This window comes from Branchiostoma lanceolatum, chromosome 2, assembly GCF_035083965.1.
Source record: "Branchiostoma lanceolatum isolate klBraLanc5 chromosome 2, klBraLanc5.hap2, whole genome shotgun sequence".
NCBI classification, from domain to species: Eukaryota; Metazoa; Chordata; class Leptocardii; order Amphioxiformes; family Branchiostomatidae; genus Branchiostoma; species Branchiostoma lanceolatum.
In genome coordinates, this window is record NC_089723.1 from 32,965,330 (window position 1) to 32,980,419 (window position 15,090).

The window sequence follows — 15,090 nt, forward strand, 5'->3', positions numbered from 1 at the left end:
CAGCTCACCAGCCTTGTCTGTGACAATTGTAATTACTACTTGTTAGACAATCCAACCCATAATTCGTCACTTCCCACGCGGTATAAAAGACAGACAAACAGACTGCTGTCATTTTCGCTTGTCCAGCCGTTTCACAGAACAGATCAGGTGAGAAACTTGTGTTTCTATATACTCAGCATCTTCAGCTAATTTGACTCGTATGTTTAGAATTGTTGGATATTCAGTCTTATTTGAACTAATTAAGTCTCCCATCGTGGTCTCTTATTCACCCCCATGAAACTCCTTATGGGCCGTACCCGGTCTTATGGGCCGTACCCGGTAAAATTATGGGCCGTACCCGGTCTTATGGGCCGTACCCGGTAAAATTATGGGCCGTACCCGGACTTATGGGCCGTACCCTGTACCTATGGGCCGTACCCAATGGCCGACATCGCCCGGCCACAGGGCGTAGTCGCGTGAAAGTCGCGTCTAGATACCCTGTACCGCAACGATACACAATCACACATAGCCTATGCTCTGGCAAACATTCCTGGCCACCTCTCTGCCGAGTGGCGTTGTACAAATCGCCCCCAATTTCGAGAACACTCACGCAAGCTGTGGCGAGATGCCGGCTGCAGTGCTCGCGTGGGGTCGAGAAACCCGGAAGTGAGCTTCGCATCGATCATCATCATCAGCTGGGTTGTGTGGGAGGCGTCGCGAACAAATGTGGATCCGGACAAAACTCTCGAGCTCCTTGCTATCGGTACGCATTTCACAATTTCATCCATGGTATATAACTTTTATTACCGCCCTATTAGGTCACTCCTCCAACAGAGAGTCACTGTAACGTAAGATAATGTTCTTGTTATTATGATTACAGGGGATTTGATTTGTTTGTAAAGCGTGGAAGGGGGAGGGCGGTGTAGCATGACAGGGAGCCCGAGCATGCTGCACTGCACAAGTGACCATATACCGACGAGACAGTGGTGTAATAGAGACAACAACAACAGCATATTGCTAAAACTCTAGGTGAAGATGAACTGTTTCTAGTTTAATACTCTCTAACATCTTTGACTGTCTTATTCAATCTTCATTCCAGAGTATTGCACAATGACAAGAAAAAAGCCTATCAAGCTCCATCTTGGAAAGAAGGACAAAAGGACATATGCTGCCATCCCCTTTCCCAAAAGGAAAGTGGTACATTGTCTGACTCCCTTATCATCCCCGGCCAAGTTGGGCACTCAGACGACCAGCCCCCGTTGAACATTAGGAACTCTTAGTTGGCAAAAGAAGATTTCAGTACTTATGGGTACAGGTGACTCACAAACAAACCTGGGTAAACCTATTTGGAGTAAGACATTAAAATCCTTCTCACATAACCAATGCAATATTCATACAGAAATTTGAAAGTATAGTGTTCAGCTGGCAGAATTTGATAGCAGCATTATTGTATCACTACAATCACAGATCTTATAAGGTCTTGGGGTCTTCATGTGTGCTCATGTGGTAGTTTTTGTCCATTTTTGTTCTTGTAGATTGTGATAATTTCTAATCTACAAAAGAGTCATTCATTCAGTAGGAAAGCAGAAATCAATAACAACTTGAATTTCAAAGGGACATTGATCCATGACACACTATTTGCCAATAAAGTCACAGTTTATTACTCTATATCTGTAAACCTTATGCTTAAAAGTTATAACACATTAAGTACCGTAGTAACAGTAATTTAATTGTTTTTTTATTTCAGGGCCCGTGGATTCCCCAACGACAAGTAGCAAGCCTGTCTACCCCTGTCAAAGTACAGATGTCATCTTTACAGAAACAGACCACCCTGAACAGTGGGAACCACCCACTAGGCTGACTCTTGTGAAGGCAAAAAACCATCCCTTTGATCTGACATCAAGGGCACGCCGCAAGAAACCAACGAAGACTGGCAGAGCGAAGACGGCAGGCTAGACTCCACATGTTTTACAAGATTCAGAGAAATATTGTAGCATCAGAGATGCCCCTCACCACCAAAGGACACAAAGTACCAACCCGCACCGAGAACAGTCTGACATACCACATACCAACTTCAAAATCAGACTACCACTTGAACTCATTCTATCCAAGGACAGCACGTGAATGGAACACTCTACCTGAGTATGCTGTCAAGGCCCAGACCCTAGAAGCCTTCAAGACTACCCTACATTAACTCTTTACTCACATTGACGGGTACTCGCCGTCCCCCAGCACCGGGTGACGGTCAGGGAGTGGCGCCCCTGCCCTCTGAGGAGCCAGGGGACAGAGAACATCGGACACAAAACACAAATACTAGTAGACTGCGAGCAACCAGTGCCCTAATTGACCTTGACCAAAATACTGTGCCGTAGCCCTCAGCATGATGAGGTTGTGCACATAATCAGAAGAAGAAGAAGAAGACTTTTTCTACTAAAATTGGTGCTCCTTTAAAGGGGCAGACTGATGTAAGGCAGTACCATAGAACAGATCTTTCAAAGATCCTGCCTCATGAGCGAATTGGTCTTCTATAAGTAAACTTCACTGCTGTATTCAAAATTTCAATGTAATTATTTTCTCCATTTTGCCAAACATTATCTTATTTCAAAGTGGAATGATTGTCGCATTGTCAAAATCATTCATTGATTTGAGTACTAGTTTGAAAAAGTAATTGCATATTGTTCAGATCTTACAGGACTTACATGGTTAATGATTAAAGATATGGAACATAATTAGGGGCTGCATGTAACGTATGACTTTGTATGATCAATCAGTAGAATTTTTGTGCACTGTTGCCATGTGGCGCATGAGCTGCCTCGCTCCCTGGTAGCTTTTACTGCACATGTTACAGGTCTTGGGGTCTTCATGTGTGCTCAAGTGTCTTTTCAAACTTTGTTTCTGTTTGAAAGAAGCAGTGCACACCGTGCACTTGTGATCCTTGGCCTGCTGATGGATCTTCAGGTGGTCACATGTCTTCTGTGGGGCGTGGGCCTTCCGGCGATGGTGGTACAACTTTACTTTGTTTGCAAATGTCAGTTTGCAGGTTGTGCAGGTGTGCTCTTTGGACTCATGTATGAAACAGCGTTGCCTGAATCCAGAGTATGACTTAAAACTCTTGCCACACTCCTTGCAGACTAGTACTTTATTATTGTGCTGAATGTCTACATGTTTTTTTAGTGCAAACTTGTCATGAAAGGATGTAGAGCATTTCTCACAAGTAAACGTTGCTCTGTGTCTGAGGTTGTGTCTTCTGTAGTGGGAAGCAGGTATATTTTCCCCACAGATGTCACACAAGACGATGTTTGATTCTAAAAGGGGAGAAGTGAGATATCTGTTATTTTAGTATGCACACATAGTTTGTTTATGTATACAAAATATGTGACAGTGTGAAGGGCTCAAAAGAAAAAAAGTACCAACAAACAACTTAAAAATCTGAATAAAACACATTGACATGTAACTATGTACTTTTACTGTCAACTTTTTATTATTAGTAACTGTAAATTTGGAAGAAAATTTCACTCAGTCTGACACCTGTTATTCACTCATATTGCAAATCCTCCCAGAGTTATCTATGACGCTGGTACCCAAGCTATCAATCACTGGTTTTAAGAGAAATAGAGTCATACAATTGTGGTACACAGGGATGTAACAATGCGCATGCAATGCACTTTTTCAATATTGAATGATACAATGAAACAAGTATATGAAAGTAGATATTCTCCAATGCTCTATACATACATGTTATACTGTATATTCACAGAAATAATTGAATAAAGAAAGGTCACCTGCAGTTGTGGCACCTGTTTCCTGTCCTTCTACAATTTGTGGTGGCTCGGCATCATCTGTGACAACTGCGTCTGGGGGTTCTTCACCTGAATTCATCTTTGGCAGTGGTAGCAGTGGGATGGTCAAATTATTTGTATACAAAATGCCATGTTTATTGTTGCAATCAAATTTAATGACAAATTCTAGTACCTATAATTCCAGTATACAACACCAAAAAAGGTTGCTTCTGAGGTTCGGTCCACTACACTCAGATCTAGTGTGCTCTCCCACCCTATATGATAGTATATTCAGAGAACCCTGTGGACAGAGATTATATCTCTATTGTAATCCATCTGATTCCTGTTGTTTCGACATTGGCTAGAATTCTAGAAACAGGTGATTCCATTGTGCGTTACCAAATCGTATATTTCACGGAATGATAGTCTAAATTCACTAGACATTTCACCAACCTTCCGTTGCACCTGCCGGCTGGACTGAACTTGGGTAAAAATGAAATTTCCCGCCATAGAACAGCATCACTTCCGGGTTTCTCGACCCCACGCGAGCACTGCAGCCGGCATCTCGCCACAGCTTGCGTGAGTGTTCTCGAAATTGGGGGCGATTTGTACAACGCCACTCGGCAGAGAGGTGGCCAGGAATGTTTGCCAGAGCATAGGCTATGTGTGATTGTGTATCGTTGCGGTACAGGGTATCTAGACGCGACTTTCACGCGACTACGCCCTGTGGCCGGGCGATGTCGGCCATTGGGTACGGCCCATAGGTACAGGGTACGGCCCATAAGTCCGGGTACGGCCCATAATTTTACCGGGTACGGCCCATAAGACCGGGTACGGCCCATAATTTTACCGGGTACGGCCCATAAGACCGGGTACGGCCCATAAGGAGTTTCATGGGGGTGTTATTGGACTAGATTTGGTCGACCTGTTTAATGTATGGCGCCGGCGTCCCCATGTCGCGTTACATCGACGTCATTGTTAGTGTTTTTCTGCCAGGATGAGCTTTTAATTCAAAGTTCATTACAGTTTTATTGTGGGCGTTCAGAGTAAGGGAGAAAAGCCCCACATGTGCAAGGCAAATAATGATCGCTCGAGCATTCTATTTTCCATATCCTGGTTGCTTTACACCGATCAACGTGACGCTTCCTTCCTTCCCATAGCCTCAGTTAGTCTCTAAAATGTTTTACTTGCAATTGTAACATATGACTTCGCAATCTCACAGGACGCACTTGTGTGAGAAAGCACCATGGATAAAATCATTCAGAATGACTTCACCTACGGCGAACACGAGGACCACTTCTTCAACCAGGGAGTCAATGCATACTGCAGACCAGATGTTCCACAGGTTAGTCAACATAGTCAATCAACTATGCACAAGCCGGTGATAGACCACGGGAGTAGTCTTAAATGTCAAGGATCCATGTGTTGTTTTTGCCTTCCTCGTAGATATGGACATACATATATGCTTTCATTCACATTAACTATATGCAAACTTTATCATTTTGACGGTCAGTGGCAAATGCATGTTTTATGTTTTATGTTTATCAAAGCGCAATCAGCACCTGCTGAGTTTTTTGTCAGACCTCTTCTCACACTCGTGTCTAATCTAAATACAGGACATGTTAGAAGACGAAGTCCGCACATGCTTTTACCGAGACGCCATCTACAATAACAAACACCTCTTCAAGGACAAGATCGTCATGGATTTTGGATGTGGGTCTGGCATTTTGTCCATGTTTGCTGCAAAAGCCGGGGCGAAGAAAGTTTTTGGGGTAAGAACGATTTTTAGAAATATGTATGCACAATTTTGGGCGATAGTTTCCTTAATCATTCCCTAATTGGCTAATGAAAGATATCCTCTTGTTATCCACCCATCAATTGATTTAATGAACTGAAAAATATACAATAGTGATATTTCCACTGTTATTGATATATACAAAAACTGAGATCAGCTATTGATACCCGATCTTTGTTTGTTTGAAGCCTTGTTTATTCATGAGAACCTCTAATCGGCATGTAGGCCACTTTTCATTGAAGTCACGAGGGAATAGAAGATTTAAGGGTCAGGCAAACTATATAACAAAGATACAGTTTACATGATTTAAAGTCCTAATGAATCTATACACATACTCCTACACATACATAGTACTAAAGGGGTCCATTGAAACATATATGATGTTCACAATACAAAAGTTACTCAAGCAACTGGATAAGTTTTGTAAACGGTCAGACTTTTCAGATAGCATCCGCCCATGAAAGACTTTCAGTCAATGACTTTGAACAGCGGATGACTGTTAGCAAAACTTATCCAGTTGCTTGGGTAACTTCTGCATTCTAAATCTTGTTTGACATAGGGGAAAATTGTTGTCTTCTCAATTACCCGACCGACCGCTGGCAAGTGATACAAAATCTGACATCTGACTGAAATTCAAAATAGCCTTCTTTAAGCTTCACATTGAATGTTGTTGCCTTCTCCGCAGGTTGAAGCTAGCGATCTTGCAAAAACAACGGCGAAAAACGTGAAGAAGAATGGCCTTGACCACAGTGAGTGTCCCATTGTTACAGAAAACAAACTGGCAGAAACATTTAGACAACTGTCCTGGTCCTTCTGTCGTGATTATAGATTAGAAAGTAGAAAGGGTATTTATCAAATTTACTACACTGCAGTCATTACATATACAATATGTAGTGCTACATTGTTATATGAGATAAGGCATGCCTAGCTTTAAGGATTTTATGAATCCTATCACCCATGTTTCTTACTTAGGTCAGGAGTAGGCTATTTCTGTGTTGCATGTAGCAAGTCGGTGATCATGGTACAGCCATCGACAGCACATGTACGTCGGATGCAACTTACAATTTAAAATAGAAACATCTCTGATGTAATCGGTCCTTTACATGTAGCCTAAAAACGTACGTACAACCTAATTCTTTCCAGTCATTACGATCTTGGAGGGAAAGGTCGAAGAGATTGAGCTTCCCGGGGAAGACAAGGTGGACATCCTGCTGAGCGAGGCGATGGGCGTGGGACTGATCCACGAGGGCATGCTGCAGTCTCTGGTCATCGCCAGGGACAGGTTTCTGGTGAGTCATACTACATTGCAATATCAAAATGGATGAGACGACACGACCATGGGAAGCAAATGTTAAGGTAATTACACAAGAAAATGTTAACGCTACAGATTGAACGTCAACAATCTAATGGTTTCTTGATCAAACCAGCTGTTTTTTCTTTGGTTAGAACTATTGACAGGGTCTTTTTGTCAATAAGAATTTCCCACCATTGACAGGATGTTCCCGTCAATATCTATTGACAGGATGTTCCCGTCAATATAGTATTTTCACTATTGACAGGATGTTCTTGTCAATAAGAATTATTTTACTACTGACAGGATGGTAGGATGTTTTTCTTAAACCAGCTTATCGTCGTTGACCGATCTGGTGAATTTATGATAATGATGATAGCAGTGATGATTTGGACCTGTTGCTAAGGCGATTCTAATCATATGTAATTACATTTTGGATCTTAAAATTGTTTATCTAAAGTTGCATAAATGTTTAAGAGTCAAGGGGCGGATATATTGTTGAATGGAGTGTAACTGACGACATGTTTCTATGTTTTCCAACAGAAACCTGACGGTATCCTGTTTCCTGACAAGAATAAGCTGTACATATGTGCCATCGAAGACAAGAAGATGCACGACAAGCATGTACATTTGTAGCATGTAAGCCCCAACTCGTTAACGTATTATTGGCCACTTTAGATATGATTAATGATTGAATTTTAAATTTTTACCTGTTACATAATGCATTTCGTACTAGTATGATGTCGACATTACTTATTTTCATCTTGATTTGTCTGACTTAAGCACATTTTCTGCGTGTACAGAAATATATATTTATCATTTAATCTGACTTGCTATCGCTGAGAAAAACGTATACACGTACTAAAACATACGTTTTGGAGTTGGTCGTAAAAGGTCACAATGCAGATGTTTCTGATTCCCCAAAATGCCAGTGAATATCTAGAAGTGCACAATAAAATGGTGTAACCTTGCTTCTACTCATGCTTACCTTAAAGCGCTTACTCTGATTTGATGACAACTGTCCATTTCTGTCAGTGAAATTAAAGACTAATGAAAATTAATTTTGAGTATATCATTTGGCTCTTGCAGATTGGAAAGATGTGAATGGATTTGAGATGAAAGCGATGGCAGAGGCTTGCAAGGCCTACACATGGCATCGTCCAATTGAACCTCAGCAGCCCGTTACTGACTACTACACACTCAGGGTGAGGAAAACTGTTTAAACATATTTTCTGCCCACATACAAATGTATACACATAACGTAATATGACCTATTTACGTGCAGAACCTATTTACGTCCGGTTTGGCTCATGTCCACATGTCGCGGTGTATTATGCCAAAGCCTGTTCTCATGAGCAATAAAGAATATCATAAGTATGATCCTTAGCCATCTCTTTAATTCTTGCACAGCAAACCATAATGGCCATGCGTTTACCACGTGAGCGCCACGTGCCGCGCATGTGGGGGGAATTTACAGATAAACATTGTTTTTTTCCATCGCGTTAAGCAAGTGTCCGGACAGACATAGTGATTTTATTATCATTTGTCTGCAGACTACTTTGGACAGTTACTGTGCATTATTTTCTGGTCTATGTTCTTCAAGCATAGCGCTAGAAGGGAAAAGACCGAGGTGGACGATAATGGGTTACCCTAGCACAATTCTTCATCACATACCTCAATATAGATACATGCTCGCACGGCGTTAAATAGGCGGAGAAAAACTTACAGACCATGCATTTCTTTTTAGAAGAGCTGATATTTCTGACCATGGGTTTAAAATTTGGCTCTGTCCTTGCGGCTTTAAGATAAATACGTTTTGAATAAATCGGACGTAAACTGGTCATGTTACGTTACATATGTATAGATGATCATGCAAACTGCAGTTTGCTGATTCTCTCTATATATACTGAAGTCGTCAGTGCCTAACAACACACCCGTTGTTTTTGTATTAAAAAAAGATAAAACCAACAGTATACAAATTTTGAGAGCCCAAATGGATGACTGCGATCAAATATAATGAATATGTACATGTAATGAAAAGTTCTTGAAGTTTGACCAAAATTCAATTTCAACTTCGTTTAGTATTTATGACATTATCAATGATTCGAAGCATTTGAGTTTGCCGGACACAAGCCTTATTCTAAAGCGTCTATTTTAGACTTGCCACGATGACTGAAGCAATGCATCTGTTCATATAGGAAGTATAATATTAAGTTCCCTATTTAGTATCCCCGGCCACAAGCACAGTAATTTAGACTTTATACTGACACCACAGGAATACGACTGGAACACCTGCAAATGGACGAGATTTTCTTCTCATCGCCTTTCAAGCTGAAGTGCAACAGGAAGGACACAGTTCATTCTTTAGCGGTCTTCTTCGATTGCGAGTTCAGCGCGTGCTCCACCAAGACTGTTCTTTCTACAGGTGTGTGAATATCATGATCAGGTATTTCGACAGATGTGTAATCTCCTGTATTTGTTGTGCTGACGCTTAAGTGGTACATGTACTGCACTTAAGTCACAGTACATTGACTCTACCTTGATGCCCGTGGGTTCTGTGTGTTGTCCTCCAGGCCCGGAAGCCCCCTTGACTCACTGGATGCAGCTGACTTGTCACTTGGATGAGCCTGTTAAGGTGGACAAGGACGAAGAACTCGAAGGAACATTCGCCGCTAAAGCATACAACGTAAGATCCGAAGCACTTTGATTATCGTTGGATTATTCTATGAATTACACTTTGACTAGGAAACTAGATCGCATGGGTGATTAAGTTTTTTTTTACCTGTCACCAATACTATAAGGTCCTACCTTCAATTGGTTGAATTTAACGTACATGTGATACAGTGAAGAAATGTTTGAATATCAACGACCGACCCATGTCATTTCTTCGTCTCAACAGGGAAGAGACCTGCAGTTCGACATAGACATGGACTTCAAGGGGACACTAGGATGCACTAAATTGTCCCGGGAGTTTTACTACTACTGGAGCATGAGCTTCTGGGAGTAACAGCTGTATGCAGTTATTTTGTCACGCAACCGCATAATTTATCAGAAACTTGTATTAACTTGCGGCAAATGCTACGGATGTTATTTTTGAGGTATAGGTACCGGAAAGGTGAATACACTTGGACATAAGTTATGCTAATGACCTCATTTGCATATTTTATGCAGAAAATTTAATTTGATTTCTTCCAAATACACCCCAGCTAGCTTCTTTAAAAAGGTTTCTTTTGATTTTTACTTCGACTGATAAAATACACAGGACAATAGTGTGGCCATTAGTTATAATGCAGCAAAGGATAGGGCAGTGACAGTTTTCATGCAAGATATACAAATGTGACGATGGGTATGGTAGGGAGTAAGGAAGTCTATACAAGTGATTACACGTGCAACCATCATTTCATCCTCACCTTTATCAAATGGTTGCGCGGCCAGCTTTTTATAAAAGCATTTCTTGTTTTAAATCTTGGCAGAAAATGTTACTGTAGCATTTGTTGAATAAAATGTACATTGGTCTACATAGTATGTATGATGTACTCACTAATGAAGATCCTTCAAATAAACAAACAAATAGACCTGTTTTGTCACTGTTTAATCTGACATAACGTTAGTACAAGCATATCTACATCCCTACGTCGTGTTTCTTTCTGCCCATGCACTCCGCTTTCTCTAGGTTCAGTTTGCGGTGAAGTTAAAGATATGTAGCAGCCATTGATGACCCCCTGGCGTTTCCGATTCCCAGAATTCTGGATCCTATTCTCAGAATTTTGCAGAATGGTGAAAATCCCAAGGGGGTCATCAATGGCTCCTACATATTTCGTTCTTCATTTTCACCAGCCAGATGTTATATTAAGACACTTTTGTTTAAGATAATTGAAATGTGGGAGATAGTCCTAAATTAAACTGGAATTCCAGAATTAAACTGGGGGCTGTTATAAGTATCGGGTCGTACCTGGTTACCTTCGCTCAAATGTGTTCAGATATCTATTAATTCACAAACATTCCTTGGAAGAAATCTTGATGTGCAGAAATTTCCTTTTGGCCACTTCTACTACATGTGTGACAATCACCCCTGATCTTCATTCATTTCAGGTACAGATACATATATATATATACAGTACAGATACAAATACGGATATATTCGAGTAAGATGACCGTGTCAGTTCCTACAGATAAGTGAGGAAGGTTGACACGGTTGCATTCGCGTGGGTTTGCTTAGGGTGGATGACAGGTTGCGAAACTGAAACCCACACGCTTTGGGCATCCGTCTTCTCCAGCGGCACCATTTCAAGGGAGACGTACTGGTTCTGGTTGGGATGCTTGCAGCGAGCTGCCGGATGACTCTTACTCTCGAGGTCCGCCTTGATAACGCCAGCCCACCTGGCGCTGCTCTCGTCCGCCAGTTGAAGTCAGCTTCTACTACAACACCGATTAAAAACAACCACAACCTAAAGTATTACGTCAACTGGTCTTCCTCAGGCACAACAGTCTGTCAGCCCACTACTAGGCAGGAATCAGACTTCTGTCGCGTTGTCTTCTTTATCGGATTTAAGGCAAATGCACATGATTCATCCAGATTACAGATAAATGATTCCCAGAGAGAATGTCGTCTTTTAATTGGATTTCAGAATGCAGTATGCAGAGAGATAGTTTCTTGCGCGACAATTGTAACAGGTACAATGTATGGCAATTTGTACATACATAGTTGAACTATTGCCAATATCTAACAATTTCAAAGAACTAATCTACTTTATGAATAACAGTAAAGATATAGTCTAACTACGTATTGCATACTAATACTCCAGGGCATTGTGTTGGTATAAGTATGCTGCGTCAGGAATGTATAACATTATAACCTTTGAATACTTTGATGATAATTACTGGTTATTCATAGTAAGAGGCACAGATCTATGAGTGCATGATAAACTAGTACTACACCAGTTTCTTCGAGGAAAATCCTGTCGTAAAAGTACCCGCTGACAGCCAGATTACAGATAAATGATTCCCAGAAAGAATGCCGTCTTTTAATTGGATTTCAAAATGCAGTATGAGTGACAGAGATAGTTCATTGCGCGACAATTGTCACAGGTGCAATGTATGGCAACCTGTACATACATAGAAGTTGAACTATTGCCAACATCTAACAATCTTAAAGAACTAATCTACATACTTCATGAATAACAGTAAATATATAGTCTAACTACATGTATGTAGTGCATACAAATACTCTACCGCATTGTAGTAGTAACAGTGTGCTGCGCCAGGAATGTATAACATTGTCTCGTTTATTTATGGATGTAATGTATTTAAATAGCCCTACATAGATAGATACGACATCAATATTGCCTTTTTCTAGCTTTCTCTATAGTCTGCTCTTTCTAAGTTGAAATGATCTACGTATGGTGATAATTACTAGTTGTTCATAGTAAGAGACACAGATCTATGATGACATGGTAACTAGCACTACACCAGTTCCTTCGAGGAAAATCCTGTCGTAAACGTACCCGCTAACACTAGGAATTACTGTGATCACCAGGAAAATGAAACGTTGACCTGTTCTCCTGCGACTGTGAATCGATCTTGACAAACGTTATTCGTAAGACGGTAGACCCATCCGTCAATTTGAAGATGAAATGAAGGCTTTGGTTTCTTCATCACAGACCTCCGGGCCACCAAAGAAATTATTCATGGAGACATCACCTAGCATCGAGATTGTCGTCGTGATCAGAATAGGAAATTAGGATGTTGAAATTTCCTACCATGTCGAGATCTTCTATTGTATAGTTCTTAACAAACAAACAAACAAATAAACAAACAAACGTCCGTGCTCTCTTGATGATACCACTGTCCATTTTTCAGAAATGCTGCTTCATATGTATCTAGGCCCAATGTAGCGTTCCATTCTTGCTTCATGTACCGTTGAAGTGTATGGTGGGATGATTGTAGTATAACACGTAGTTATGAAAATGTCCTTTTCTTGGTGATGCGGATCTCGGTTAATTCATTCTAACTTGCTTTGACAAAAATATCGATTTATTTGCGTATCTATGTCAACTTTCCTGAAAGGTTCGCAAGGAATCATGTTTTCTTTCCAGCTCAACGAGAACGCCGTAACACCCAGACCCAACAGCAGGTGGCGTCTGCTTACAATCTATTTCCGGCTAGCAAACCGATTGAAATATCCCGTAGGGACAACAGGTACCTGATGTTGTTGAATTGTTATTAACGTTCAATCAATCCTAGCTTCCCCTCACCAGAATTATAGTCCCAAAGCTTCCTTGATTAGATTCCGGTTATTGGCTGTCTGTCATCAAACGCCATTGGCACCGTGCAAAGACTGGTGTAGCATGTTCGATGGTAATAGGACCCAGGAAGGTACAGCAAAGAACAAGCACTGAATTAAAATCTGGAAAATGACATTTATGTGAGAACCTGAAGATGACCGTGACTAAAAAGGTAAAGATTTGACTTTTCATGCTTTTCATGGCTTATCGACAGGAACCAAGCAGTTGGAGATTGAAGAAGACAACACGCAGTTCGACATTTAAAACATCTTTGCGTCGAAGCAAAGACCATTTCTGACATTACCAGCACAATAAGATGGAAAGTGTGGAACCAATGCAACGCTTTTTTCTAGGTTGGTCCAATTGTTTATTGGTGGGGAAGTCAACAACAATTTACGCTGCAAAGATATCGGCACCGTGCATTTGTTTGACTGAATGAATGATGTTATTTGTGCATCTTACGTCGTTGCTGTGGCTTCAAAGCTGTGCCAAGTATTCTGTGGGGACATGGAGAATCATAAAAACGCAAATCAACTTTCAAGACCACCTGTTCACTGTCACAGACTTGATAATCTACTGTTTTTAAAACTCTACAGAGATTTTCCTGAATTCTCACTAACAACAAGCCAGCTATCGGAACCAAGTCATCACTCCCAAGGACGTTTGTCAAGCATATACAGCAACAAACTTTCACCGAAGTCGTAATTGATGGTAGCGTTAAATTGACTCAATTAAGTTTTCGTCTTGTGGAGGAAACGGTAAGATGAGCAGGGCAGGCTGACATCCGAGGCGCAGGAGGCATAATCTATCAGGGACGATCTGCTTCACGACAAGCTACCACAAGAAGTGGTAGTTAGTGAGCTACATGTACCCCTGTACTGCAATATGGATTGTTTTTTACTTAACGTTTATTACTTCAAGATCGTCAATAGACGTCTTTTATCGTTGTATACAAGTCACACATCCATAGAGCAAGAGGGGGGAAGAAGGGGTCAATACTTGATGACGTTGCATTGGTCTTCATTTGGACTTTGGGTGTTACGACGTGAGAAATGCAAAATTCGGAGTCTTGGGTATTCTCTTCAAAGTTGCTTTAGAACAGTTGTTTGTTGACGCGTCTGCTCGCTTGCTTGTTTGTTTGTTTGTTTGTTTGTTTGATTGATTGGTTACGTTGGTTAGTGAAACATAGAAACATATGGCTAGTGGCACATAGTTTTCTTGCTGATTTTGTATATTTTTTAGGCCCTAAAAAATGTCAAGTCGCATCATTCAACATGTATTCAAAGCAATGATATATTCACCAGGCAGGCAGTGCGTGACACCTAAGTGATACATGTCTCACGTCAACTTTGCAAACGAGCTATTATACCATTTCCTCCGGTGACAAATGAGCCTTCACCGAAAGTTGTCGCAGTGATCAGTCATGGCTCCTCCTATCTAAAGACGCTCCCTTGGTATTCCTTACGATATACAACCAAAGCGCTTCTAGCATAACTATGTAAAATGAGATCGAAAGTATGTAGGCGTTATTGCAGAATGTCAACAAGGTTCCACAACCCTCATAGTAACTTTTCTGTAGCTAAGTGTTTTTGGTCCTCAGAGAATAACGTGCTTTATGTGTAAGCGACCTGTCATGCTGTTGGCATGCTACAATCTGGCCTATTCGAGAATCATACGGCAGAAGAACTACGGTGAATGCTATAGCACTGTAGCACTGTTTACAAGTGCGCTGCATAAGAAATTGAAATTGCTGCGATCAATTAGTAAGCTGCAAGATAAGCGGATGAGCTAGCGCACTCGCAGAAGTTAGACGAAATTAGACAATTCCCTGCACGAAGACTTGTGGCTATATTTCCACCACTCTGCCCGAATACGTTGTTAATAGCCGCCTTAAATTGATTTAATCAATTCTCCGTTCACTACAGGCCAGGGGGTGAGTCGAACATGGCAGACCGCCAGCAG

At 41.1% G+C, this 15,090-nt stretch overlaps 2 protein-coding genes across 3 annotated transcripts; both read left to right on the forward strand.

The window, feature by feature from the left end:
• The first annotated feature begins 25 nt into the window (after positions 1–25).
• On the forward strand, positions 26–10,419 carry LOC136428691 (protein arginine N-methyltransferase 1-like). 2 transcript variants are annotated; one of them, XM_066418395.1, is made up of 10 exons: positions 27–147; positions 4,981–5,103; positions 5,375–5,530; positions 6,239–6,302; positions 6,697–6,842; positions 7,388–7,483; positions 7,934–8,049; positions 9,120–9,269; positions 9,418–9,530; positions 9,744–10,419. In XM_066418395.1, exons 2-6 carry the CDS (start codon positions 5,005–5,007, stop codon positions 7,478–7,480), a joined length of 558 nt encoding a protein of 185 aa, XP_066274492.1. In that variant the 5' UTR covers positions 27–147; positions 4,981–5,004; the 3' UTR covers positions 7,481–7,483; positions 7,934–8,049; positions 9,120–9,269; positions 9,418–9,530; positions 9,744–10,419. The 2 variants fall into 2 exon arrangements, with proteins under 2 accessions (XP_066274494.1, XP_066274492.1); XM_066418397.1 differs by lacking the exon at positions 5,375–5,530 and having other exon boundaries at positions 26–147.
• On the forward strand, positions 9,143–9,851 carry LOC136426986 (protein arginine N-methyltransferase 1-like). Its single transcript, XM_066415706.1, has 3 exons — positions 9,143–9,269; positions 9,418–9,530; positions 9,744–9,851. Exons 1-3 carry the CDS (start codon positions 9,143–9,145, stop codon positions 9,849–9,851), a joined length of 348 nt encoding a protein of 115 aa, XP_066271803.1.
• Positions 10,420–15,090: the final 4,671 nt, after the last annotated feature.